General features: G+C 37.5%; 1 protein-coding gene across 3 annotated transcripts in view; it reads right to left on the bottom strand.

The window, feature by feature from the left end:
• Nucleotides 1–25225, bottom strand: part of FRMD6 (FERM domain containing 6) — a 78885-nt gene that overhangs the window by 15760 nt on the left and 37900 nt on the right. For 2 of the 3 annotated variants that reach the window (XM_036111189.2, XM_036111196.2), the window contains exons 2-9: nt 20544–20788; nt 15732–15822; nt 12489–12592; nt 11221–11297; nt 8841–9027; nt 5514–5669; nt 2146–2211; nt 1216–1284 (exon numbers count right to left, since the gene is read on the bottom strand). In XM_036111189.2, the coding sequence (XP_035967082.1) occupies nt 1216–1284; nt 2146–2211; nt 5514–5669; nt 8841–9027; nt 11221–11297; nt 12489–12592; nt 15732–15822; nt 20544–20642 (849 nt within the window). In that variant the 5' untranslated portion in view covers nt 20643–20788. The remainder of the gene's footprint in view (nt 1–1215; nt 1285–2145; nt 2212–5513; nt 5670–8840; nt 9028–11220; nt 11298–12488; nt 12593–15731; nt 15823–20543; nt 20789–25225) is intronic. The other variant, XM_036111202.2, reaches the window with a different exon arrangement.

Below are 25225 nucleotides of genomic sequence, written 5' to 3'. Positions count from 1 at the left end.
CTTAGGGGAGGAGGATGAGGCTCAGAAATTTTTATCTTAAGCTCCTCAGATGAGGCTGATGCACAACTCAGTTCAGGAACCACTGAGTCCAGGACCCTGAAAACACTCAATTTCATAAGTGCATTTTATTACTACTCAATTTGGGACACGACAGGGCCAAGTGGGGTAATAATTTGCTCATTTTCATATCGCTCAGATTCTTTTACAAAGGGCCTGGATGAGAGACAGCAAGTGAAGAGGAGGCAGGTCAGGCCCCATTCGATGTATCAGTAAAGTGGAATCAGATTGAACGGTGCCCAAGTAATTAAAATAATGTAAAGTCAGGAACAGGTCTTTGACTTCACAGGGCAGTGTGGAGTCAGGGCCCAAATGCTGTTTGGCAATACAGCCCTGTATTTATATAGGCCGTCTTCCTTAGGGGAGAGAGGCACATGTGTACAAAACCTTATTTTCCTCCTTTCTTTGCGCATTTTTCCCAACAATTTCTGAACAAAGAAAAAAACACGGATTCTAATGACCACTAGATATACATATTATTAACTGTAATTCTTTGAACCCTACCAAAACCCAGACATAGCTGGCAAGGTAGAGAAACACCTGGGAAAAATCATGAATTTGCTCTTACGATAAAAAAAGGATACTATTCTCAATATTCTAAAAATAACAGCATTTTTCCTATTAAGAACTGTAGACCTTTCTTTATAATGATGAGTTTCAAAGAGTTAGATATTAATAGAAACATCTTGTTATATCACTCTTTATTCTCTGCTCAAAAGAAGTGACTTCCAAAAGAACTGGCCAACCCCCATGCTACGAGTAATTTATCCTGTGATTATGGCTGTTTTCTGATCCCTTTGCTTTTAAAAATAATTCTGTTTGATAAACTCATCTTATACATTCCCCCACTACATTTCTTCTGCAACTAGAGTAACTTAGGATAGTGCAGTGGGACCCAGACCCACAAATTAAAATTAGTCATCTTTTTTGCTATAAGATTCTTTAATTTTAGGTTCACTACTGATGAGTGGCAAGGATTAAAACACATATAATAAGAATATAAGAAAGCTAGTTGTCTTCTTTGTCAACTTTTTAAAAAAAATACCAACTTTTGTGCCTGGGACAACATTATTTTTAAAAACAAAACAGAAGTGGGAACAACAAAAATCCACAAAACAAACAACTGCGCTATTTTTTAGTCATTTATTTTAAACTTACCACAAACACCAACTTTCCAACATTTGTCCAGGGGAAATCATAAAGTAACTGTTTCTCTTCATCTAAATTCTGTGGAAAAAGTTATAATGCACACAGTGTTATGGAGGAAAATGCCAGACACTCTACAACGGCTGTAACTTCTCTCCTGGAAAACTAAAATGTGGTAATTAAAATCTGAAAGGGGTCCTCAACTCTCTTTGGAGATGTTCAGACAGTAATTAAAAGATTAGTGATACCAAACTGTAGCTCTGGGTTCCTGAGTGACTGCATTAACTGGTCTTTCAAGGTAATCTTTTCCCTTTGAGCCTATCCCTAAATTTAAATAAAAAGTCCAAGACTCAGGCATTCAAGAGATGAGAAAAGGCACTTAGACTTTCATAACTGGATATTTGCCTAAACCAAAGATAAGAGATCCTTACATTCTCCTTGGTCTCACAGAAAGAGGCATTCTCTCTCCCCTGTTGATGGCTGTAGGATAATACTATTCTGCCTGCAAAAGTGTGACAGTTATTACTTATTCAAGGGACAGGCTTTATCAGAAAGTGTAATGGAAATTAAAATGTCTGGTCTGGCACTGTATTAAAATGTCATTTTTTTCTTTGCACAGTTATAATGCTCCAGAGGATAAAAGAGAATATTTAAAATTAATACCCACAAAGAAGAATGTCTGGATATTAAGGATCTATTAGTGATGAACCTGGGCCAATCTTTGGCTTATTATTTTCTGTTCTGGAGGACTTATTACTGTTGAGGTTTGGACTGTATCACTTCCTCTATCCTACATCATTCACATCTGTACTGGACAAACAAGAAGTAATGACCAATCAATGGCCAGAAATGAACCAGTGAACCTATCAAAGGAGCAGGCAGGTGCAATGCCAATGTAAGACATAGTAGATACCATTTGACACTTATTTCTCATTTACTAACCTGAAAAATCTGTATTCCCCGCATGGTCAATCCAAGGGTCAGAGAAGCTTCAATTTCCCTTTTATCCTATAGAAATAAAATCATATGAAAAAGTATGTTTTTCTTGTATAATGGACAATTAAGCACCAAAGAAGAAAAACAGAAGGAGAAATCCCAGGATTAGAAAGTTTGTGACTTAAAATAACTTTGCTCATCTTTCTGCATCCCTACTTTACTATAAGCTTTAAGAAAATCACGAGTACATATTAAATCAATAATGGTATATTCTACTTTTTAAACTACTGAGATTTCAAAGCATTAGTATTTTCACTATATTACATACACTCTCATATCTGACAATATTCTAAATTATTACATTATTGAAAACTCTGATAAACAAGACTATTTTTGCTGCTTATTTTTTTTTAGCTTTCTACCTTTTCTCAGAGGTTAGAATGTTGAATATAATGTCATAGTTATATTCTGAAAGGCACTAGATTTTATAGGTTTCAAACCATGTAACTCTCCAGCTCTGAAGCCAAAATCATAGGCAAGCCTAAATATTTAAGGTTGTCATCTCATGAGGATAAAAGGCTGAAATGCTTTATATTCAGTTTGGAAAGAAAATACTTATTTCTAAGAAATTCAACTATCACTTGCCAATACAATATACCTTTTTTTTTTTTTTTACTTTATTTTACTTAAATTCAATTAACATATATTGCATTATTAGTTTCAGAGGCAGAGTTCAGTGATTCATCATTTGCATATAATATGATATCCATTCTACCAGCTAAACCATAAACTACAAAAAAAATAAATTACAATGAGCATATGGGAAAAAAAATTCCTGAAATGTTCTCTGAATTTTAAATGTACTCTGAAATTGGGCCACATCTTTTAAGTGCTTATCTGTAATAACGGGATATAAGGTATGAAGTTCAAAACAGAAAATAAAATTATTAAATAACTGAAATATTTTCATTATGAGTTTCCTCAGTAAAAATAAATGAGTATATTTAGTGCCAGTTTTCCCATGAACATGAGAAGATATGTGTTTAGAAAATGCATCCTCATCTGGCATAGTAAAGACAAGACAAGGCCTATTTTCACTATTTGGGCTGTTTTTTTCCAACGAATATGTTTTTATATCAAGAAAGGCACATACAGTATAGGTTTAATGGGAGAAACCAATCTATCACTGTGAGTTTAGGTCAATCTCCTCCTCAAGGCTACTCTGACTGCTTTCGGAAATAAGACTGTGCTCATAAAAATGCTGGCTGGGCAGGCACAAGGTGTGCGTTACTGAGAAAGGGACTCAGAATCTTTTTTTCCCCAGGATGTTTCCTGTCCTCTCTCTACTTTATTTCCACTTTAGAAGCGGGTCTTAAATGAAGCAGTTTTAATGGCTTCTTGATTTCTCTAAAGAATGAAAACTCTGCCCATGTTTTAAAGGCCACTTTATTTCTGTAAAGAATGAAAACTCTGCCCAGTATCTGTTTCCTCACTTCATTCAGTTACATTAATTATCTTGTTTTAAGCAGGTAAGAGGGTCATTTTCTATGCCATGCAGAAGTACCACACTGTAAGCAAATAAAAGATTAATTTGTAGGGGCTCCCGGGTGGCTCAGTTGGTTAAGCGGCTGCCTTCAGCTCAGGTCATGATCCCGGAGTCCCGGGATCGAGTCCCGCATCGGGCTCCCTGCTCAGCGGGGAGTCTGCTCCTCCCTCTGACCCTATCCCTCTTGTGCTCTCTCTCACTCTCTCTCGAATAAAAAAAAAAAAAAAAAGATTAATTTGTACACAAAAGATAAACTGGGGATAATTTACTAAAGGATTCTTAACAGGATTCTTTAAAATACTGTTTCCCTATCAAATAAGGAGCAGCTGATATTTACTGAGCACTGATTAATGTGCCAGGCATTCCACCTGGTCATTTCGGATTCACTATCTCACAGAATTTTCCCAAACTTGTGAATTGTATAGAATCCCTCCCACTTCATAGATGGTCCAGGATTATAGTTATATTTGCCCAGGATCCCATAATAGTGGTGATGTAGGGTTTCTAATATCTGACTCTAAAGCCACACTCTTTCTTATACACCATTCATGCTTCCAGTACATTTTAAAATACAAACGATCGTCAAATGTCATTTACTTGCATTTTCTCATATAAACTGAGGTGTCACAAATGAAATCTTTTAAGGAAAAAAAAGAAATAACAATTCAGTCCTTCAGGAATTCGGCCAAAGAGCTCCTATGGAACTCAATTATGCCTCTCAAGGATGATAGGACATTAACGATGCATCTCTTGGGCATGGAAGTGAGAAAAAAAAATACTATTCTTTGGTACCTTATTAAGTTTTCTGAACCAGCCAGGAAGATTATCCAGTAACGCAGCCAAACTATAGTCCAGCCTCCAATGGCCCAGTTATGCTAATCTTACCACAAAGGGTACAGGAGTAATAAGGAGCGTAACAGTAACAGTGATAACGCTAACAGCCAAACATCATGCCTAACATGTGCTGGGCACTGTTTTAAACACTTTTTATCCATAAATTCCTCTAGTCAGGCAGACCTGGGTTGAATCCTGGCTCTGCCACTTGCTAGTTTCATGCTCTTTGGTCTGTTTCCTCATCTGTAAAATGAATATCAGTTTCTATCTTACAGAATCGTGAGAATTTAAAAAAGAAAATCAAGTGTGCCCCATGAAGATAATACTCAATAATCATTAGCTGTTGTGGTAGTTCTTCTTATTAATGGATACAATGCAGGTATGGCTTCACTTTGAGGAATATTAAAAATTACTGATCAAACAAATTGCAAATGTTAGTCCCCAAGACAGACATGCCGATTTGGAAAAGAGAAAAATAACTATTTCATAATCACTGAAAAGCTAGATTCACAATCTGAAGCCACTTGTTATCTCAATATCAGAATCATTACAGAAAGATTCCATTGTGCTCCCAGGCCTGAGGAAAAGCATCATTAACTCCAAGACTGACCTATGATAACAGTTCACATGAAACTTTTTTTTTTTTAAAGCCCTTTAATGGGGCACCTGCGTGGCACAGTCGCTTAAGTGCCCGATTCTTGGTTTCAGCTCAGGTTGTGATCTCAGGGTCATGAAACTGAGCCCCGTGTAGCGCTCCACGCTCAGTGTGGAATCTGTTCTGGATTCTCTCTCTCCCTCTCCCTTTACCCCTCCCCCCACCCCCACCTGTGTGCCCGTGCGCTCTCTCCCTCTCTCTCAAATAAATAAATCTTAAAAAAAAAATTAAAAATAAAAATCCCATTAAAAAATGAAATGACAAATTTTAATAAAAGCTTCTTCTAATCGAGAAGGTAATTTTTTCCTCAGAAGCTGCAGACACACTACAGTTTTGTACCTTATACAATCTGTAGTAATGCACGGCAACATCATCCAGCCGGACGGCCTCTTTGATGTATTTAAGATGAGCCTCGGAAGCTGTCAGTGCAAACTGATCTTTGTGCATGTTTGGAATGTGCTTCAGGATGTAGTCCTTCCCTCTCTTGGAAACAACCTGTTGGGATACAATGGGTATGCAATGCAACATTTGTTGGAGGGATGGAAGTTCTACCCTCATCCCCAAAATGATGAAAGGACAAGAACCTAAAATAGGCCACGTAAACTGGCTAATTTCCAGTAGGACATTTCCCACTTTTATTCCGTTTTCACCATCTGTTATGTTACTAGGCTGAATCAGCTAATACTAGAAGCTACAAAGTCAGTTTAGCTGTAGTACTGCGTATGTGAGAAGAAAAATCACAAGAAATGAGAAAAATATGCTCTCTTGGCTTTAAACTCACCAAGGGAAAAAAAAAACCATGCGAACTTGCAAAATTTTGTACACATCACTGTTTATACTTGCAAAATGATTGGTACCATGCAATACACTGACTGTCAACACATCTTCAGGTTCTGGATCCTACTTAACTCTTCTAAAATTACAGCCACAGAGTGGGAGGTTCTAAATGTTAATCCAAAGAAGGCAGGGGACTGGGAGGAATTCTCTGAAACATTTTTGGTTTTTGCATAAAAGGCTGATATTAACACTCTATTTGAATACTTGTGAGAAAATTTCATTCAAGCATTCATTGCAATTCACCGTGGCTCAGGTTTTCATGGGACAGTAGCCTGAGCCTTTCAATGCCCAAAATATATAGTAGCCAGCAGCTAGCTGCAGGCTAAGAGAAAGGTGCTGATTAGTTCAAAGTCTCAGCTGATTTCATGAGGATTATAAAATAAGGAAAGAATTATGCAAGGAGAGCAAAAAGAGTAGTGCTTAAAATCATCAGAATAAAAAAATTAAAGAATTTTTAGTTTAAAAATGTTTTTATAGATACTGACATTGTGTTTCTTCCTATTGAATGAAATGTGATCAATTACTGGCCATTTAAGAAGTTCTGCTGAGAACTCAAAGTTAGATTTTTCCTTCTAGACTCCTTTTACATGGAGATCACCTAAGTGAGCAATTGTCAAACTCTCTCAGGTCAAAGAACACACAGAAAATAGTATTTGTAAGGGCACTGAAGTAGGTGGCTTTGCTGATCCCAAAGACTGAAGAAGCTCGGATCTCAGCACTCGGGAGGCCGTGGCACCTGATGGGGAGCTCAGGTTTAAAGGACCAAGATTCAGTGAGTACCTGACAACAACTAGGGAATGAAATACGGGCTAATTTGGGTTCCACCGACACTGATATGTAAAAGCTTGACACCTTTTGTGGTTTCCCTTTAACTGAAGCACTGACAATCAGTCCACAAAAACTTACATGGAGCACCTCAATGTGAAATGCTGAAGAACAGAAAAGGTGACGTTTGTGCCTGTCCTTTAGAATATAGTAAAAAAACAGTTTACTGGAGGCAAAAGATTAACAGATCATCTGAAAAGGAGATGTAAAACACTACGTCTAGGGTCTGACAGAGCCCAGAGGTGGGGGCTAGACAGTCCGCCCAGAGGGAACTACAGCTGAGCAGTCTTGGAGGATGAACAGGAGTCTGCCAGGTCAAACAGGGAGAGGGGCTTCACTGGCTAAAGGAACTTCAGAAGGAAGGCCAGAAGTGTGAAACACCACAGGATGTGTGGAGACATAGGAATTGCTGGATGTTGTCAGAGCATCAAATTCAAGGTGCAGGACAACCAGAGAGGAAGCTGGAAAGACTGGCAGAGATCAGATCCTGGAAAGTTCCTCGGTCATGTTTGAGAGCCTGGCTTTCACTCTGCAGGTGACAGGGGAGGCCCTGAAGGTTTAAGTCAGAAGCAAAATCAACTCATCTGCAAGCTGTAAAGACTGAAGCAAAGACAAGCCCCACAGGAGTGCTGCTGAGCGCTGACAAGAGCTAAAACCTGGGAGATGGGATGATGGGTCGGGCACACGATAAACATTTAGCAAGTCAACCACAGCAAAAATTCAAGAGAATTTTATTTCTTAAGCTGAGTGATGGGTGATCAAGTGTTTTATGTTAGACGATGCTCCAGTTGCCTGGATAGGGCAGGGAAAAAGAAGGGTGATGGGGAGAGATCTGTACGACTCTCAAGCTTCTGGGTGACTGGGGGGATGGCTGCGCCACTAGCTGAGATAGGAACACAGCGGAAGGAATACACAGAATGGAGGTGGGGAAAAGGTGAATTTGATTTGGGGCATCCTGAGTTTGAGGTGCCTATGGGTAAACAGCTATCTAATGATCAAGGGGGAGAGAAACAGATTTGGGAGTTGCCAGCACGTAAGTGGTTGTCAAAAAGCGTTCATTTGGATGAGATCTCCAGGATGAGAGCGGTTACATGTCAGATACAGCCGAGAAAAGAAGCGGAAAGTGTCCACTGGACCTGGCAATCTCAAGGTCACTGGTGACCTTAGGGAAAGCGCCACGAGGGGAGTGGTAGGCAAGGAAGGCAAGATGGAAGCATGCTGAGGGGTTCATTTGGGAAATAAAGAAGGTAAAAAATCAAATATACATTATTTTTTCAAGAGGCTTTACTGAGAAGGGAAGGCGAGAGTGGGAGCTCTTCTTTCCCTTTTTCCTTTCTTCCTGAGGATGAGTGGGGCCAGCCAAACGTGCTTTGTCTGTTCTGACTGAAGAAGTTAGTTTGAGTAGAGGCTCGCGATGTGGAGATATGGGAGAGAGACAAGTGACAGCAGAGACCTGGAGGAAGGGTGGGCAGACAGGGGCAGGGTTGTGTGGAGAAAGGACAGCTGAGACATTTCATGCTGGAATAACCTAAATTTTCTTGCTGACATGGTGGCATGGTTTCTCTCTTGGGAGTGGAGGAGATGGAGGTCAGAGCAAGGAGTTTACTTATATTTGTTTTCTCAACACAGGAAAAGTTGTCAATGATCTCACTTTTTAAAGAGTCATGTTTTTTCTCCCTCCAAAGGAAAGAAAATGAAGCTTGAATAAGAAATAAGAAAGTAAAGACATTGCAAATACCAAAACAAGGCTGGCAACTTCCAAGTTGCACCATATTTAGGACGGATAGCAATCCTCTTCCCCATTAACTAGAAGGAGCGGATCAAATATATCAAGAGATCCGTGTGTACAGTGCTCTCAAGTGTTAAATTTGTATTTGGGCATCATGAAAGGTTTTACTGGCCACAAACATCTGGGTTCCCATTTCTTGAAGCAACATGAGTAGCGGCATAATGAACCAGAAATGTGCTAGAGAAAACACTTTAAAATTTGAAAACAGTGCCTACCCAGGACGGGAAGTAAGCCTCTGGCTCAAAGTACTTTCCATAGTGCTTATTCCTTTTGAAGTTCCCAAGATCAGCCTGCAGGGCAAAGGCGGCCAGCAGGAAATAGGCCTCTTCTCGGAGCACACACTGAGAATGAAGCACTTGTTTTCTCAGGTGCCAGTAATAATAGTATCTTGCTGCTCTGTCACTAGGAAAAGAAAAGAAAACCGAACTCACATTTGATGGAACAATCCGATGGCATGTAAACAGAACCCAAATCCTGCTATCCATCTGCTGACAAGAGCTCTTCTGTTTCTGCTCCTTCTTCCTCCCTCCCCGCCCCAACTCCTTGGAGAGAAGGGGGGAGGGTTGTAGCTAATACCTGATTGCTGCCTCGCCCAAGTCGCAGGGAGGCAGAACTCCAAGTCAGACTACCCAACAGCAAACTTACCATTTCCTGAGGCCTATACCATTTGATTCATTCAGAGAATGGAAACAAGGTCTGAATCATTCCACCGCAATATGGTAAACATTTCATTGAACAAGGATTAGTATAGAAGCCTAGGCATTTGTTGTCTGCATTAAAATTATTTTGCTGCAATAATGCTGCACATATGCCATAAACAAGGACAAATCTGAGGGGACAATCCTGGCTCTAACGTTTTGCCGTTCTGTTTTGGTTTGTTTACAAATACTCTAAGGCCCTTTTAAAAATATTTCTGTTTATATGTCCATTTAAAAAAAAATTTGACTATAGAGTTTTTTTTTTCTTTCTCAGAATGAATGAACTAAATAAAAAAGCTTGCCTTAAGTCTCTCTCTCTTTTTTTAAATGGATGTTACTTTATGGGTGTGGTTTTATATGCACATGTTATGACAATCATGATACTCCTCACAAATGGAAATACTAATAATGCACTCATTACAATCTGTTGAGGTCAGAAATAAATATAGTTCCCATTAAATACGTTGAATAAGAAGTGCTGACTGGGGGAAAACATGGTCAAGCTCCAAAAAATGTCACAGGCAAATGAGACGCCTTTGTGATCAAAGTAAAAATGCAAGAAAAAAAGGGTGTGTGTGTGTGTGTGTGTGTGTGTGTGTGTGTGTTTAAGGAATTTATTTGCCTTCCTATTATTTTAGATCGAATGTTTATCTGAAATTCATAGCTTATTAGCTGATGACAATAAAAACATGAGTTGATTTCAACTAAGATGGTGTTTAAGTATGAAGAGTTTAAAAATAAGGCATTTATGTAATTTTTTCCCCCTCGGGACAGAATACTTTTCAGAGCACTTCTTTTTATAATGCTGACCACACAGTGTTTGGACTAGTTCATCCCTGGGGAAAAGAAGTACATGGATGAATTAAACATTCATTAGTCCCGGGGGGTTAATTAGTGGCTAAATAATATATTTTGCTTCTTTTCAGCACATTCCATACTTAGTAGGTAAACTGAGTAAAAATTTTACATAAACTCGGAATAACTAAAAAAGTTTCTTAGCCTTTTAAAAAAATTATTTATGCGCTAATATTTTTTACTTTTAAAATTACATATGGCAAAAATACAAATATTAAGAGCGAACCTCACATATAACTCATTAACTAAATGTATCTTTGTCTCTTTTACATGGGGTTTCTCAGAGTTTAAAAGTAAATAAGTAAAAGAGAGTTCACCATTTTCTCTATCAGCCAACAAAACCACCTCTGAACCCAGCACTGAATCCTCCTATACAAATGATAAACTTAGCTTCTGAGATGGTAAATTCTGAGTTTGTATCACGAGCATAGTATTGTTCACGCACCAACCTCCAGAAAAAGAATCAATTACCTGCCCTTGCCGAACTGCATCTAAGATTCTTACAGGATAGCTCCATTGGGTGTAATCTCAGCTTTTAAAACTACTGCCAAGAACAGAAGCAAGACCCCGAAGGTGAAAAGAAAACCAGGGTGTATAAACACCATGCATTTTTATAGGAGAGAGTTCTTGCTTGCTTGCCCTACTACTCCCCACCCTACCACAAGAATATAATCCTTTAGTTTCTCTATTCTTCACAAAAATGCTAGTTCCTTCTTGAATGAAATACCTTTGTGTTGACTGATTTGTGATCAAAAACGTGGAGTATAGAAAATGAGAGGCCGTGATATTGTTAACATTTTCATTAATAGTCTAACATTATCATTCATTCATTCAACAAATATTTATTGAGTGTCTATTGAACCTCTGTTCTAGGAACTGAGGATACATGAGCATACAAAAAGATTTCTTTTTTTTTTAAATCCTTGCTCTTTTGGCATTTATATCATAGCAGGTGGAAACAAACAAACATGAGGACCTTATTTGGTATGTTAGAAGGTGAGTGCTACGGCAAAGTAAAAGTTTAGAATCCCTGTTCTCATACCTGATCAATCTGCCATTTTCCACATAGTACTGCACGCGGAAGTGAATGATCATAGGAGGTCCAAACTGGTCAATACCCTAAAACAAAGACACATATAAAAAGCAAGCTATTTTTAGTTACTACAAAAAGGGGTTTCAAAAGCAACAAAATGCCATTATTTACAAGATAGTTTTTAAATCTTGAAAGGTTTTATCTATTTCTAATTGGGGGGGGTGGTGGTGACTGGCAGAGGGCAGACAATTATCCCATATGGATACCAAGTTCATGCAAAACTGGGAAGTAATAAAGCATCAGCATATACTCATTCACCGTAAGGCCAATGACAACATAAGGGAAGATAAAAATAAATACCAGTGGAAATTTCTAGTTGAGATCCAGCTCCTCTCTCAGCTCTATCCCCTGTGGTGACCATTTGCTCCTCATTACAAATGTTCTCTTGTGCCTCTGACATTCCACATACCAAATTCTAATATGCTGTTTGTTTATTTAGACTTTAATGTGCCTTACTTTGTAGTTGGCTTTCAAGTAGCCTTCCCGTTTATTCCAAGAATTCTTAAAATACAAATTGGAGGATCTAGGATTAGACACTAGGGATTTATTCCTGATTTTCTAGGGTGATCCTGGAAACACTAGGTAAATTCCCTGTGAATGATCTCCCATGTAAATGGAATTAATGTTTACTAAATAAAAGCACCACCAGTACAATAAAGTAACAAAGTATCAAAGGTAAGTATAGTAAAAGTAGATTCAAAAATTATTAATAACTTCTAGAACATCAGTTTTGACAATATAGCCACAAAAGGAATATTTTTCCATGGTTTTCATTTCAAAGCATTATCCTCAAATTACTAAAAAGTTATTATCCAACATTATTTAAGCAGATTATCTTTTTTTTTTTAAGATTTTATTTATTTATTTGACAGAGCGAGAGCACAAGCAGAGGGAGTGGCAGGCAGAGGGAGAAGCAGGCTCCCTGCTCCCTGGACCCTGGGATCAAGACCTGAGCCTAAGGCAGACACTCAACCGACTGAGCCACCCAGGTACCCCTATTTAAGCAGATACCTAAAATCTACTGTTATATGCAATAAACTATTAACCCTTCATCAACATGACATTTTGGAACTTATAATTCATTTCCCTTTCCCATGCTCTACTTCATAATATTTTTATGAATTAAAATTTTAAAATTTAGTATTTTTCTAATGTATAATAGCTAAAATAAACCTTTTAAAAAATCAAAATAATTTTGCTTATAAATGTAATCTCACCCAAGTGACTTCGTATTGTCGTACCTTGCTGGCTTCCTTCTTCCATTCTTTTGGACAATATTTATACAGCTTTTGCGACAACTCCATATAGACATGTTCATTATCTGCATATTAAAAAAAGGAGACAAGATGATAAGAAAAGATTTAAAAGAAAAGAATATACACAAAAACAGGTTTTTTTAAAAAGCCTCAAGATTTGTGAATGTGTTCTGAATTCACAAAGTACCACAAAAACTCAACAAGATACTAAAAGACAAAAGGTTGGCTAGACATTAATGAGATTTTTTATGAATTATTTTGCATTTGCAATACAGAACACATACTATTAAAAATCTGTAATATTTAGAAGAAATATTAAGCTTCCACCTCCTGTTTTTACTTAGTTTCTATGGTCATCCTAATGCACAAACTTCCAACACTGTGGGCTTCCTGGCTCTTAGAAGAAACATGCTTTTGTTAAGTTCACAGAGAACTCTCATCATAGGTGCAGAATAATGAAACAGAGAAGAAACAGCATCCTAACTGCTATGTAAGACATTAGGGGACATTGAGGATAACTGCCTATTTCCAAGTGAGGGGACTGACCTATGCTCTGTGAACAACGGCCTTTAAGACTATTTCTTCTCTGTTTTCTCCACATATAACACAGCCTGATAAAATACCAAGCCATTACTCTCACTGCCTTTGGGACTGATCCTGTGGAATGAGGAGAAGAATCTCATGCAAAAAAAGAATGCCAAAGTGTTTCCTCAAGGGGATGATGTTCTTAAGATGAGCAGAAACTATGATTGTTAAAACCCATGTAAAAATTATCTAAACATGTGAAGACAAGCTGGTAAAAAAATATTAAATTTTCAGATTTCCTGAAAAGAATCTTTTAAAAGCGAGATATTTCACAACAAAAGCCTTCAGCATTCCTATCCCATACTAAGTTTTAAGTCTTCTTCCTTTTTAAAGATTTCATTCATTTATTTTAGAGAGAGCACAAGGGTGCAGGAGTGGGGGGGGGTTGGATGGGCAGAAAGGGGAGGGTGGGGGAGAGGATCCGAAGCAGACTCCCCGCTGAGTGCGCAGCAGTCCAACACAGGGCTCAATCCCACAACCATGAGATCATGACCTGAGCCAAAACTAAGAGTTGGTGGCTTCACTGACTGAGCCACCTAGGTGCCCCCAAAGTTTTAAGCCTTTTTTTTTTTAAAGTTTATTCCTTTTTCTCTAACCATCACTAAGGGAGTATGCTCGTGGAAAGCTCTGCATAAAAATGCACTCACTCTGGAAGGGTAGTGCGTCTCTTTGACTACTCCCTACCAGGGTAACACGCCTGACCACACTGTCACTCCTGACTCAATGCTGGGGGTGGGGGGGGTTTGATTGAAAAAGAGCAATAAGAGAATAGGAAGGGTACAGCTACTCTGTTTATAAATGACATATTAAGCCAACCAATTTGAAAAGGGATAGGGAAGAGGTCCCAGGGACAAAAAAAGGGTGCTATTAAATCTACTTATCAGATCAACTAAATTATCTCCCATCTCTCATATGCTACCAATTAACATGAAATGAACAAGACCAGACACCCTTCCTGTTGAATATGATTAGTGTTTTGCTTGGGTTGCCATCTGAGGAAGCCATATAATAAACAGAACTGAGACTGTTCACTGTGTAATAGCACATATTTTTAAACTACCACCATATCTCTACTATCTGACAGTTTGATCGTGGCTTTATATTTTAAGAATTCAAAAGCATGTATCAAAATCTGACAAAGCAGGTGAAGCAGTAATTTCCAGTTGACATGTGAGAAAAATGAAATCGAGAGAAGTCAAGTGATATTTCTAAAGCCACACAGCTAGCTAGTGGTAGAACCAGAATTAGAACCGGGTCAACTGATTCCTTTTCCAATGTTCTTTTGCCACACTACAATCTCTCTTTTAAAAAAGGTATCTTAAAAACTCTCATTTTGAAATTTAAGGAAGCTGTAAACTGGTTTTATTAGACTGACTTGTTGAACAACACAGATCAACAGTCTGGCTGTAGTTGTAGAATTAAAAGAATCAACTTTGAGTTTAGAATAAAAGAAAAATTTTTTAGAATCTATAGGGCATCTTATTTCTCCCGGACCCTTCCTTGAAAGAATGACTGAGAGATGCACTGATAGAAGGATGGAGCTAAGCATTTGTGTTTTTACTGCTTTAACTATTACAGGAAGAGACTGAAGAGCAAATGGTTGATTCACTGATTCTTGAGGTGCTCCCTGATCCATGTTCTCTGGCCTCTCCTAAGAAGATAACTGAAAATCGTTCACATTTTGGTGGAGAAGGGCCTTGTTTATCAGCTCATCATGATACACCTTCCAACCTGGCAGATCTAAGCATTTTATGGTACTAACCAGATTCTCAAGATGTCATAAGCCTTTAAATTTAAACCAATTCCAGTAGTAGAATACGATCCATAAAGAAGTATAAAATATAAATAAATACATTTCACAAAAAAAAGATCCTGAAAAACTGAACACAGATATAAAAGATCTTTTGACATAAGACTAGAGAAATTTAAAAGCATGATGTGAAAGAAAAAGCTTATAAGGAATGGTTGCAGGTAAATCCTTAGTAACTCTAAGATATTATGGGGGTGAGGTGGGGAAGAGACTTATATTGAGCCCTTTATGTGCAGAAAACCTTCACATAAAATATACAGAAGAAACTGATCCCTTATCTTCATGTCATATAGTCCAATTGGAAAAAACAGAAGGTGTGCAGAGGGAAAAACAGAAAATAGGAGCAAATTAGTAGATCACTTTGTTATACTATACAGTCAACAGTAAGAGAACTTGAATAGAGTTATTTTTCTTATGTCTAAATTTTTTAATGTCAAAAATTATAAAAGAAATTATAAAAACATTCAAGATAATTTCCTCCTAGCTCCAGCTGCTCCCTGAGTGCAAGGAAACAAAAATCAAGCTTGGTTCATTAAAACAGAAAAGAACAAACACAAAATCTAGATTCCTAAAAAGGAACCCATTTTTAAGTTCAAACTATAATACGTGGCCTAAAATTCTAAATCTTAAAAGAAATACACATCAGTTAAGATTTAAAAATGACTACTAGACTAAAAATAATGACCAACTTATGGGTATTTTGATAATCACAATCTTAACCCAATTTGCCCAAATTAAGTTACAGCTATAAAATATCATTTCCTCAGGGATAGTTGGCTAAATCTATCAGAGATGGGACTAAGACCTACTTTGTATAACACTGAGTCCAAACAGGTGACAGTCCTTTAGCCTGAGTAGGTCACACACCTGAACCAGCAACTGGTGACACAGAATTTTAACCTGTAGAGAAAAAAAACAAAACAACACAACTTGTGATAGCAAACAAACCAAGCCCACATGCTGAGCCACAACCAGGCAATTTATTTTTTTTAATTTTTTAAAAGATTTTATTTATTTATTTTAAAGAGATCGAATATGCAAGTGGGGGGAGTAGCAGAGTGGGAGGGAGAGGGATGGGGAAAGAATCTCCAGCATACTCCACGCTGAACTCGGGAGTGTGACACAGGGCTCGGTCCCATGGCCCTGAGATCATGACCTGAGCAGAAACGAAGAGTCAGACGCTTAACCGACTGAGCCACTCAGGCACCCCCACAAACAGGCAATTTAATGCACCCTAAATATACGCCTTAAAATGACAAGCAACGCTAGCAAAACAACTGTTGGTCCATGGAAATTGCTTTAATCTGTGCTGTGTTTCAATAATGATTATCACAATACAAATGTTTATGAAATGGTAATAAGGTACCAATACTATCTTGTCCAAGACTCATAAATCTTATAATACATGGACAAGGCCTATTCTAAAATCATGGCGCATGATAAATATTTCAGAAGATATCCAAAACAGGCTACTCAGATTATCAAAAGCCTGAATTAGGCAAGTATCTTTACAAGGAAGGCTTTCTTCTTGATGGCCTAATATGCTAATATACTACAAATTTGAGACTTAAAATGTCATACCAGCTATAGCACCTTTAATCCTTAGTTTTGACTGTATTTTTAAATGTCATAAACAAAGCTCTTGGGATAAACTGTGATAAAAAGTTAACAGAAAAATTCCAAACCACAAACTATATATAAAGCAAACCATGTTGTAACTTTGTCTAACTGCTAATCAAATAATGCTGTACATTTCCTCCATACTTACTATTGTTCTGCTAGTTTAAATCAAGTATTTGGAGCCTACCGATAAAACTCTGTAACAACTATCAAGTAAGCAGTGTTCTTGTTTAAAACTGTAATTAAGGGCTCCCTGCTCAGCAGGGGGTCTGCTTCTCCCTCTGTCCCTCCCCCTGCTTGTGCACGCTCTCTGTCAAATAAATAAATAAAATCTTAAAAAAAAAAAGAAGTTCCCTTTAAAAAAATAAATAAAACTAAAACTGTAATTAAGTAGCGCTGTGGCTCTAAAGTCTTAACCTGCTGTGAAAACAAGCCTGAGTTATTTGTATTTGCATATTATGAGTCTTTAAGGCTACATTTTAGCTAATTGTGCAATTTTTCAAGTTCTTTAATCTTCAGGAGCAATGAAGCTTTAAAAAGTGCTATAGAGTATGAGGTATTAAGAATTAAAGTATTATCTAAAAATATACTCCATATGGAACTTTCTAATAAAAACATCATTTGATCCTAAATATCAATGGTTGGGGCACCTGGGTGGCCCAGTCAGTTCAGTGTCTGACTCTTGGTTTCAGCTCACATCATGATCCTGGGTCCTGAGTTCGAGTCCTGTGCCAGGCTCCCCACTCAGTGGGGAGCCTGCTTTAGATTCTCTCCCTTTCCTTCTGCCCCTCACCCTGCTCATGCCCTCTCTAAAATAAATAAATAATTCTTTAAAATAAATAAATGTCATTGTTTTTGAGTAAGCATGCTTGAAATATATTCCAAAAAAAGAATTGTTCACTTTAGTCTTAGTGAATAGGTATAAACTCTTTGGCCACTATTTATATTACTCAAAAATTTTTATATTTACCATAATTTTATTGTCAAAATTTACCAAGTTTCCATATTTAATATTTACCTGATGATTAAAATCATTTAAAACATCGCCTACTAGTTCAAACTCATGGAGAAACTAGGATGATCAAAACACTAAGTTTACCCCACATGCAGAAAGACAACATTCTATCATATCAACTACACATGTCAAGGAATAAACTATCTTTGTTTAAAAAATATTTAGAAATGATGAAAAATGAGACCATTAATAAAACTGTTTTTGCTACCGTTAATTTGTTAGAGTACAACACTACAAACATCAGTTGCAATTTTATGAATACAAAGATAACACTGTAGAAAAAAGACAGACCTTTGGCAGCCCTGAATCGGTTTTCTAGCAATGAGGGGCCTCCATACTACTTAACTCGGTCCCTCCTCCCTCCTTTGTTCAACAGCTTGCTAGAGAGGAGTCTGAACGTGGCAGGGGAGTCTATGTGCCCTGGAATAAGAAAATCTTACAGGCCTAGAGGGAGTTCAGATTCTCCATTTGAGCTTCATTAACAGAGCTCCCTAATGAAATGAACAAACAGCTCAAAGAAATTAAAACAAGTGTTACTCTATTAAGTGCTCACTTACTGAGCAATTCCCAGCTGCCAGGCACTACAATTAGAAGTTTATTCATGTTATATCTTTAAATCCTCACAGTGACCCTGATGAGGAGAGGAAGATTATCTCTACTTTATAGATGAGGAAACGGAAGCAAAAAAAACCTAACTTGCCCAAGGCTAGAGTATGTCGAGGAGTAGGGATTTCAAGTGAGGTCCCTGTGACTCTAAACCCTCCTTAATCATGACGATATATGGCTATACAATCCATGATCATAGTCCTGACCATCCTGTGGGGATATTACAGTAATTTTGCAAAATAAGGGAAGTGAAGACATGTAAAATTAATCTCTGATGAGGAATTACAGTAATAATAGCAGCTACTATGTTGTGTCAGGAATGACACTGTGTGCCAACCCTCAATTCTCACAATCACATAGTATGGTTGTAGCAGAGGTGTTATTCCTAATTATCTTCCTCAGCTGAGACTTTAGTACAAATTAATTTCTTTGAAAATTGTAGTCAGCTCTTAGTGTTCCTCATGAAGACAGATTAGTCCTTCCTTCCACTTACCTGAGGTCAGGAAGGTTTTGTTCCATATCTTGTATGTGTGCATAAGTGCACACATGAACACACAGATATACAATCCAACCAGTGGATTATGTTTAAATTCATAAATGGAACTGAGAGAAGTTTCTTAAAGTGCTTAGGCTATATGTCTTGATTTTGATTTTTTTAAAAAATTCAGTGGGTATCTTTTTATAAAATAACTGTATATAACAACTGAAATAGCATATTCACCTATATAAGTAGAATTACATTTTAATGTATTTTGCCCATGACCACACTGAAAAAGGTAAGCTGCCAAGTTCTATTAGATTTTTAAAAACCAAATGTAAAAATAATAGCCTATCAGTTCACATATTCAAAAACAACTTCGGGTACCCTGAATAACAATTTGTTAATCAAAAGAAATTCTGCCCAACAGATGATAAAATTCATCCAAGAGGTAAGTTTGATGCTCAGACAATCCCTATGAGCAAAAATGAGGTTACATTAGTAAATCAAGAAACTGAAACTGTGGTGATTCTCAGAATAAAACCAAAATAATTATGGTAATAAGCAGAACCTTTTCCTGTCTAAATTTTTTAATGACACTACTTAAATGTCATATATACTCAGTATAACATTTAGAAATATTCTTTTATATAGCAATTGGGTTAAAAATACAGTAGCATATAGCAAAAAAAAACAATTCAAGGCATGCACTAAGGCAAGTTTCTCCCTAATTCCATCTGAATACAATCAGTGAGAGGAAGAATATGAAAGCTGATAATAGGGAGAGGGGTTGAAAAATGCTAGGCATGATTCTGATTACCATAAACCTGTTTGGCAGTCTCTACCAAAGCTAAACACAGATATACTTTATGATTCCCAACTCCACTCTTGAATAAACCCCACAAATGTATACACATGGGTATACACATAAAATGCTCATAATAGTTTTGTTCATAATAGCCCAATACTTACAACAACCTAATATCCATCAAAAATAAATGGATAAACAAATTGCACACAACGGAATATTACACAACAACGAAAAGGAATTAGTGTTACATGTAATAGCATAAATGAATTTCACAGACCAAATGCTGATTGAAAGAAGCCAGATACAAAAGAGAACACACCACATAATTTCAGCTGTGTGAAGTTCAGAAACAAATGATAGAGGAGGAAACAGTTACTACCCCTCTTTGGGTGGAGATTACTGTCTAGGCGGAGTCACAACAGATCTTTCCAGGGTGCTGAAAATATAGCATATCTCAAGCTGGATGATGATTACACGGGTATATACACTTGTAAAAATTCTCTGAGCTGCACACTTAAGATTCCTACACTTTGCTGTATGTAGATTATAACTCAATTTTAGAAGTTAAGAAAAATAGTACCATATTCCTCAATGTCCGATGACTAATAAGACAGTTAACTCTGACTCAAGAACCAAAAGCCACAGCTTAGTGCTCAAGTCACAGCTTATTCTTGAAATTGGCTAGACTCAGGCTACTAGTAATGATCAAGATGCATAGTAAGAGGCTAGCAATTATTACCATTTCATTTGTGTGACAACTCAAAAGCATTTAAAAAGCAAATTCATATTATATATTAATAAAAATTTATATTTCAGTAAAAAGTTATAAAATAGCAAGGTGTTAGTTTTTCTATAATATGGTAACCAAAATTCTGTAATTTTACCCCCAGGTGAAGGAATGTTGAAGGCAGCTGCACTTAAGCCATAATTCAAAGTTTATACTTGTGTAGACAACTTTAAAACACCCCAATTCTGCTACATTACTCATGGTCTCATTCTGTAAGGCTTTCACCCTTCACCAGGTAATAACTTGAATGTGGTCACTGCTGGGAATAGAATATTCCAACATTTCCCAAGTTGGACCTACTTACATTTATGATGATGTTCAGAGATTCATCATTGGGAAGGAAAATACACACACTCCGGCGGTCTTGCATGACTCTATTGTTATGGAAGTTCAATTTGTTCATTGTGTTGTGGGCTCTCGAGTGGTCAGGGCTGGGCTCCGAGTCCTCGGCAATTCCTCTGGTTCCGAACAATCCAAAGCCAGACCCCACTCCTCATCACTCGCCCTACAGGTGAAGCAGCAGGATGTTCCCCTATGTAGGGTTCATAGCTGTAAAAAAAAAAAGCCCCAAAGCCAGCCATAAATAAAGGCAGCGAGACTGGTGAGAGAGACAGGGAGATGAGCAGCACAACTGCTCTTGCTGGCACAGGGTCAGCACGTCTCAGAGCTAGGGTTGCCTGTTTTAATAAAGGAGAACTCACTGAAATTTAGTCTGTATTTTGCCCACTATCAACTGTTTTCAAACTTTCATTCACAGTCATGAATTAAACATAAAGCCAGTGAGTGCCTCATACATTCAAGGCAGTACTATGCGCTGCAGAGCTCACAGAAACAGAGAGCCTGCCTTTGGGAAGTTTCCAAGCTCACATGGGAGATAACGAAGGGTTCCATAAATAAACAAACAAAATGACAAAACAGCAGCGACAACAAAATTCTCAATCTCTTGCTCTTTTTTTCCATTACAAACTCAAATAAGTGTCTTAGCTCTTCCATTACGTTCCTTCTTCAACCACTGTGGTCTGGCTTTTTTTTTTTTTTTTTTTAAAGATTTTATTTATTTATTTGAAAGAGAGAGAGAGAGCACATGAGAGGGGGGAGGGTCAGAGGGAGAAGCAGACTGCCTGCTGAGCAGGGAGCCCGATGCGGGACTCGATCCCGGGACTCCAGGATCATGACCTGAGCCGAAGGCAGTCGCCCAACCAACTGAGCCACCCAGGCGCCCACTGTGGTCTGGCTTTTACTTCCTTTGCTTCACCAACATGGCTCTGCCAAAGGAAGCCAGGGATCTCTAGACCATCAGCAGCATCTCTAGGATTCACTTCAATTGATCTCTCTCTCTCTCACCAAGGTTAAGGCCTCCTTACAACTTTTTTTCTCTCTGAGTTTTTATGACGCTGCTCTCTCTCCTGATCCTTTAATCTGACAATGCAAACAATACCTCTATGTACTTCACCAACCAACACATAGAAATAACGAAACTGTATGTATCAACCATGTTTGTATACCAAAGAACTGTGGATTTTGTGGATATCTAATCAGTTTATTAAACACATTATTTTTAAACTTCTCTCAGGTTTTCAATGTATACAATTTTTTTTTTTTTTTGCAAGTAATGAAGATTTTTATCTCCAATCTTCAATACTCACATCCTTTCTTTGTTTCATGTCTTATTGCATTGGCAAACCTTTGGAGAATAATTTTAAAACAATGGGGGATATTTTCTACTTTCAAATGAGTGTGCCTACTGTTTCATATATTATTGCTAATATAACACTATTCAACCAAGATGTGTTAAGGCTAGTTGCCTCTCAAACACACAGTAATTATTTTTCTCCAGTAGCATTTATATTGTCTCTTTCCAGCTATATTTGTAGGAGCAGAAGATTTTACCAAGCAGAGAGTATAACAACACAGTTTTAATAGAAAAGCTACTGTCAGCGCTCATGTAGACCAAAGCATAAATGACTTATAATCTGCTTAAGGTTAAACGTCCATCTGTTATCAGTAGGAAGATGGGAGAGAATATAATCTTTTATGGCACTAGGAGTAAATATAAACTATTATTTCTTTTTAAAGTATGAATAAAATACCAACCACAAGGCAGCTACTCAGACTGAGTAAAAACAAATGGTAACCTTATATACAGTATTTCGTTATTAGGAAGGTGACCAAAAGGCCCCTTAGAAGCATTCTGCTTTTCTTAAAGGATCATAGCAATTGTTTCACATTAGGTTGTAGCCAGCACATCACCCTACAGGATCAGTGAAGTTCAGCACTGCAGTTTATCTTCAGTATGGGATGGTTAGCCCATGTTTCTGTGAGCACAAACTAAGTGCACCCCAAATCCAATCCACTTTTATTTATTTATTTTTAAGATTTTATTTATTTATTTGAGAGAGAGACAGAGAGAGAGCATGAGCAGGGGGAAGAGACAGAGGGAGAGGGAGAAGCAGACTCCCTGGTGAGCAGGGAGCCCTATGCGGGACTCGATCCCAAGACCCTGAGATCATGACCTGAGCCAAAGGCAGATGCTTAACCGACTGAGCCACCCAGGCGCCCCTCAATCCACTTTTAGTTCAACAGCTCCAAAGCACCAATTGTAAGACCGGTGTTGGCTGCCTCAGAATCACCTGGGTGTCTGTGATAAATACAGAATCCCGAGCACAGTGGCATTCTACTCACTGAGCCCACGTCAGGGCTCAGTAATCTTAATCTTTTAAAAAAGCTCCCAGGTATTTCTGACATATAGTCATGTATAAAAACCACACTTGAATTAACAGAAGGAAGGTACTGAGCAGAGAGTTGGTTGTAATACCTTCATAGTATATACCAGGAAAACATCATGAGGTATAGAATGGGGAATAAGCCAACATATGTAAAAGACATCATCACTATAACTGAAAAAAAAAAAATCCTCAATATTAAAGGCTCTGAAGAGTCCTGCAGGCAATTTCTTAAATTTGTTTAACTTAATATTTCTCAAACTTACTTGGTCACTGAATAGTTTCCCTCTCCTCTAAGACCTCTCTATTAAGGTCCTGTAGAATAAATTCTTAAACATACCATTTGAGAATTATGGTTGTAAAGCAATTTCCTTGTCAAATCTTTAATGGCAGATTTTTTCCTATGTATTGCTCTATTCCAACACTTAGGCCTCCTCTCTATTAAAATCTTTTCAAGAAGAAATTATAAGCTACAATTAAATGCATCTTACTTAAATTCAAAACCTAAAATGATATTAATCCCAGTGTAATTCTTCTTATTTAAATCTACACTTCAAATTGAGTTACTCCTATAATTTTCCATTCGTAATTAAACCAATTAAAGGGGGTATTTCTATTGACCTACTTTCTATAATTAAAAAAATTAAGGAAAAAATTATCTTCTGAGGTTTGAGATGTTTCCAGAGCTTCATTAAGATAATTTTCAAATTTCATTTGAGTACAATTTTTACTTATTTTATGATTCAAATAATGCAGTAGAAGACTGGAGTAGGATTATTGAAGAAAATTTCATAAAAAGCAAGAGTCTTTAAAAAGAAGCAGTGCTGTCCCTTTGCTGCCTTTTCTGCTTTGAGGATGGCAAACTAAAAAGTCCTAAAAGAGAGATAGGATGAAGTTTTTTACTTCACCCAGGACTGCATGAAAGCTGATTAAAAGGTTCCAGCGAAATAGCAAAATGCCTATTATCTCTAAAATGCTCCAGTATAAAATTTAATCATACTTTGGACAGTCCTGGGGAAAAGAATCAGACTAAATTTATACCAATCTGAATTGTAGAAATTCGCCTCTGAGCTACCAGCTACCTATGCTGTGTCCTCAGCTGAGTCCCGACTCAGCCCCAGGAGAGCACATTTCCTACTCCACGGCAGCCCTTTTCTGTCCAGGGATCTTTGGATAGATTATTGCTTTTAGGATAGATATTTATGAAGAACACACCATGCTACAGAATCATATTTTCCAGGCAACAACAAAACAGCTTTAATAATGATCAAACCCCATCCTATCATCTTTATTAATATCCAACTTACAAATAAAATGTTATAAGATTCCCCCACTTGAATTTTTTTTTTTTTTAAGATTTTATTTATTTATTTGACAGAGAGAGATACAGCGAGAAAGGGACACAAGCAGGAGGAGGGTCGGAGGGAGAGGCAGGCTTCCCGCTGAGCAGGGAGCCTGATGCGGGGCTCATCCCAGGACCCTGGGACCGTGACCTGAGCAGAAGGCAGACGCTCAACGACTGAGCCACCCAGGTGTCCCTCCCCCCACCTGAATTTTAAACCTACATTATTATAAGTCCCTTTTTCCTGATAAGCCCCACTGGTTAAAAGTTACTTTGTTTCTTTTAAGAATCAGGAAGCCACCACCTGATGTGTGTACACTGAGTATCAGTTTTCATTTTTTAGAAATTATTGGAATTAACCTTTAAACTGGGTCACCCCTGAATGAAAGTATGAACTTTATTATAATGTATCAATACTGGTTATCCGTTGTGACAAATGTAGCACCCTCATGTAAGATGTTAACAATAGGGGAAAGTGGGTACATGTGGGGTATCTAGGAACTCCTATTCTCTTTGCTAGTCCTATATATCTAGAAGTATTCTAAAATAAAAAAGTTTATAAAAAAAAAAAGAACGAGGTTGCCAGAAATCTCCAACACATGATATAATCTCACTTTGAATGGAGGCAAAGGATTCTCAATTCTGAGATTGTCACCCTAAAAAAAGTGAAAAGGTGGTACTGTGGTATGATGAATTCTATAAGGCAATCATGCTTAGTAGCCGTATTTCAACAGTCAACAAGGTGTCTTTATTACCTAACAAAAACAAGATCAAAATTGATCTTGGAAAACTGGATCACAGAGAGCCCTAACTTTCAATTTAATTATACATGTAGGAAGCTCATGCTATACACACAGTACTATAATATTTATTTGCTAAAAAGCAGAATACAAAAGCAATAAAAGATGTGCTCCTACACCC

Source organism: Halichoerus grypus, chromosome 8 (assembly GCF_964656455.1).
Source record: "Halichoerus grypus chromosome 8, mHalGry1.hap1.1, whole genome shotgun sequence".
NCBI lineage: Eukaryota > Metazoa > Chordata > Mammalia > Carnivora > Phocidae > Halichoerus > Halichoerus grypus.
The sequence above is the reverse complement of the archived record's forward strand: the minus strand, read 5'-3'. Positions and strand labels throughout refer to the sequence as shown.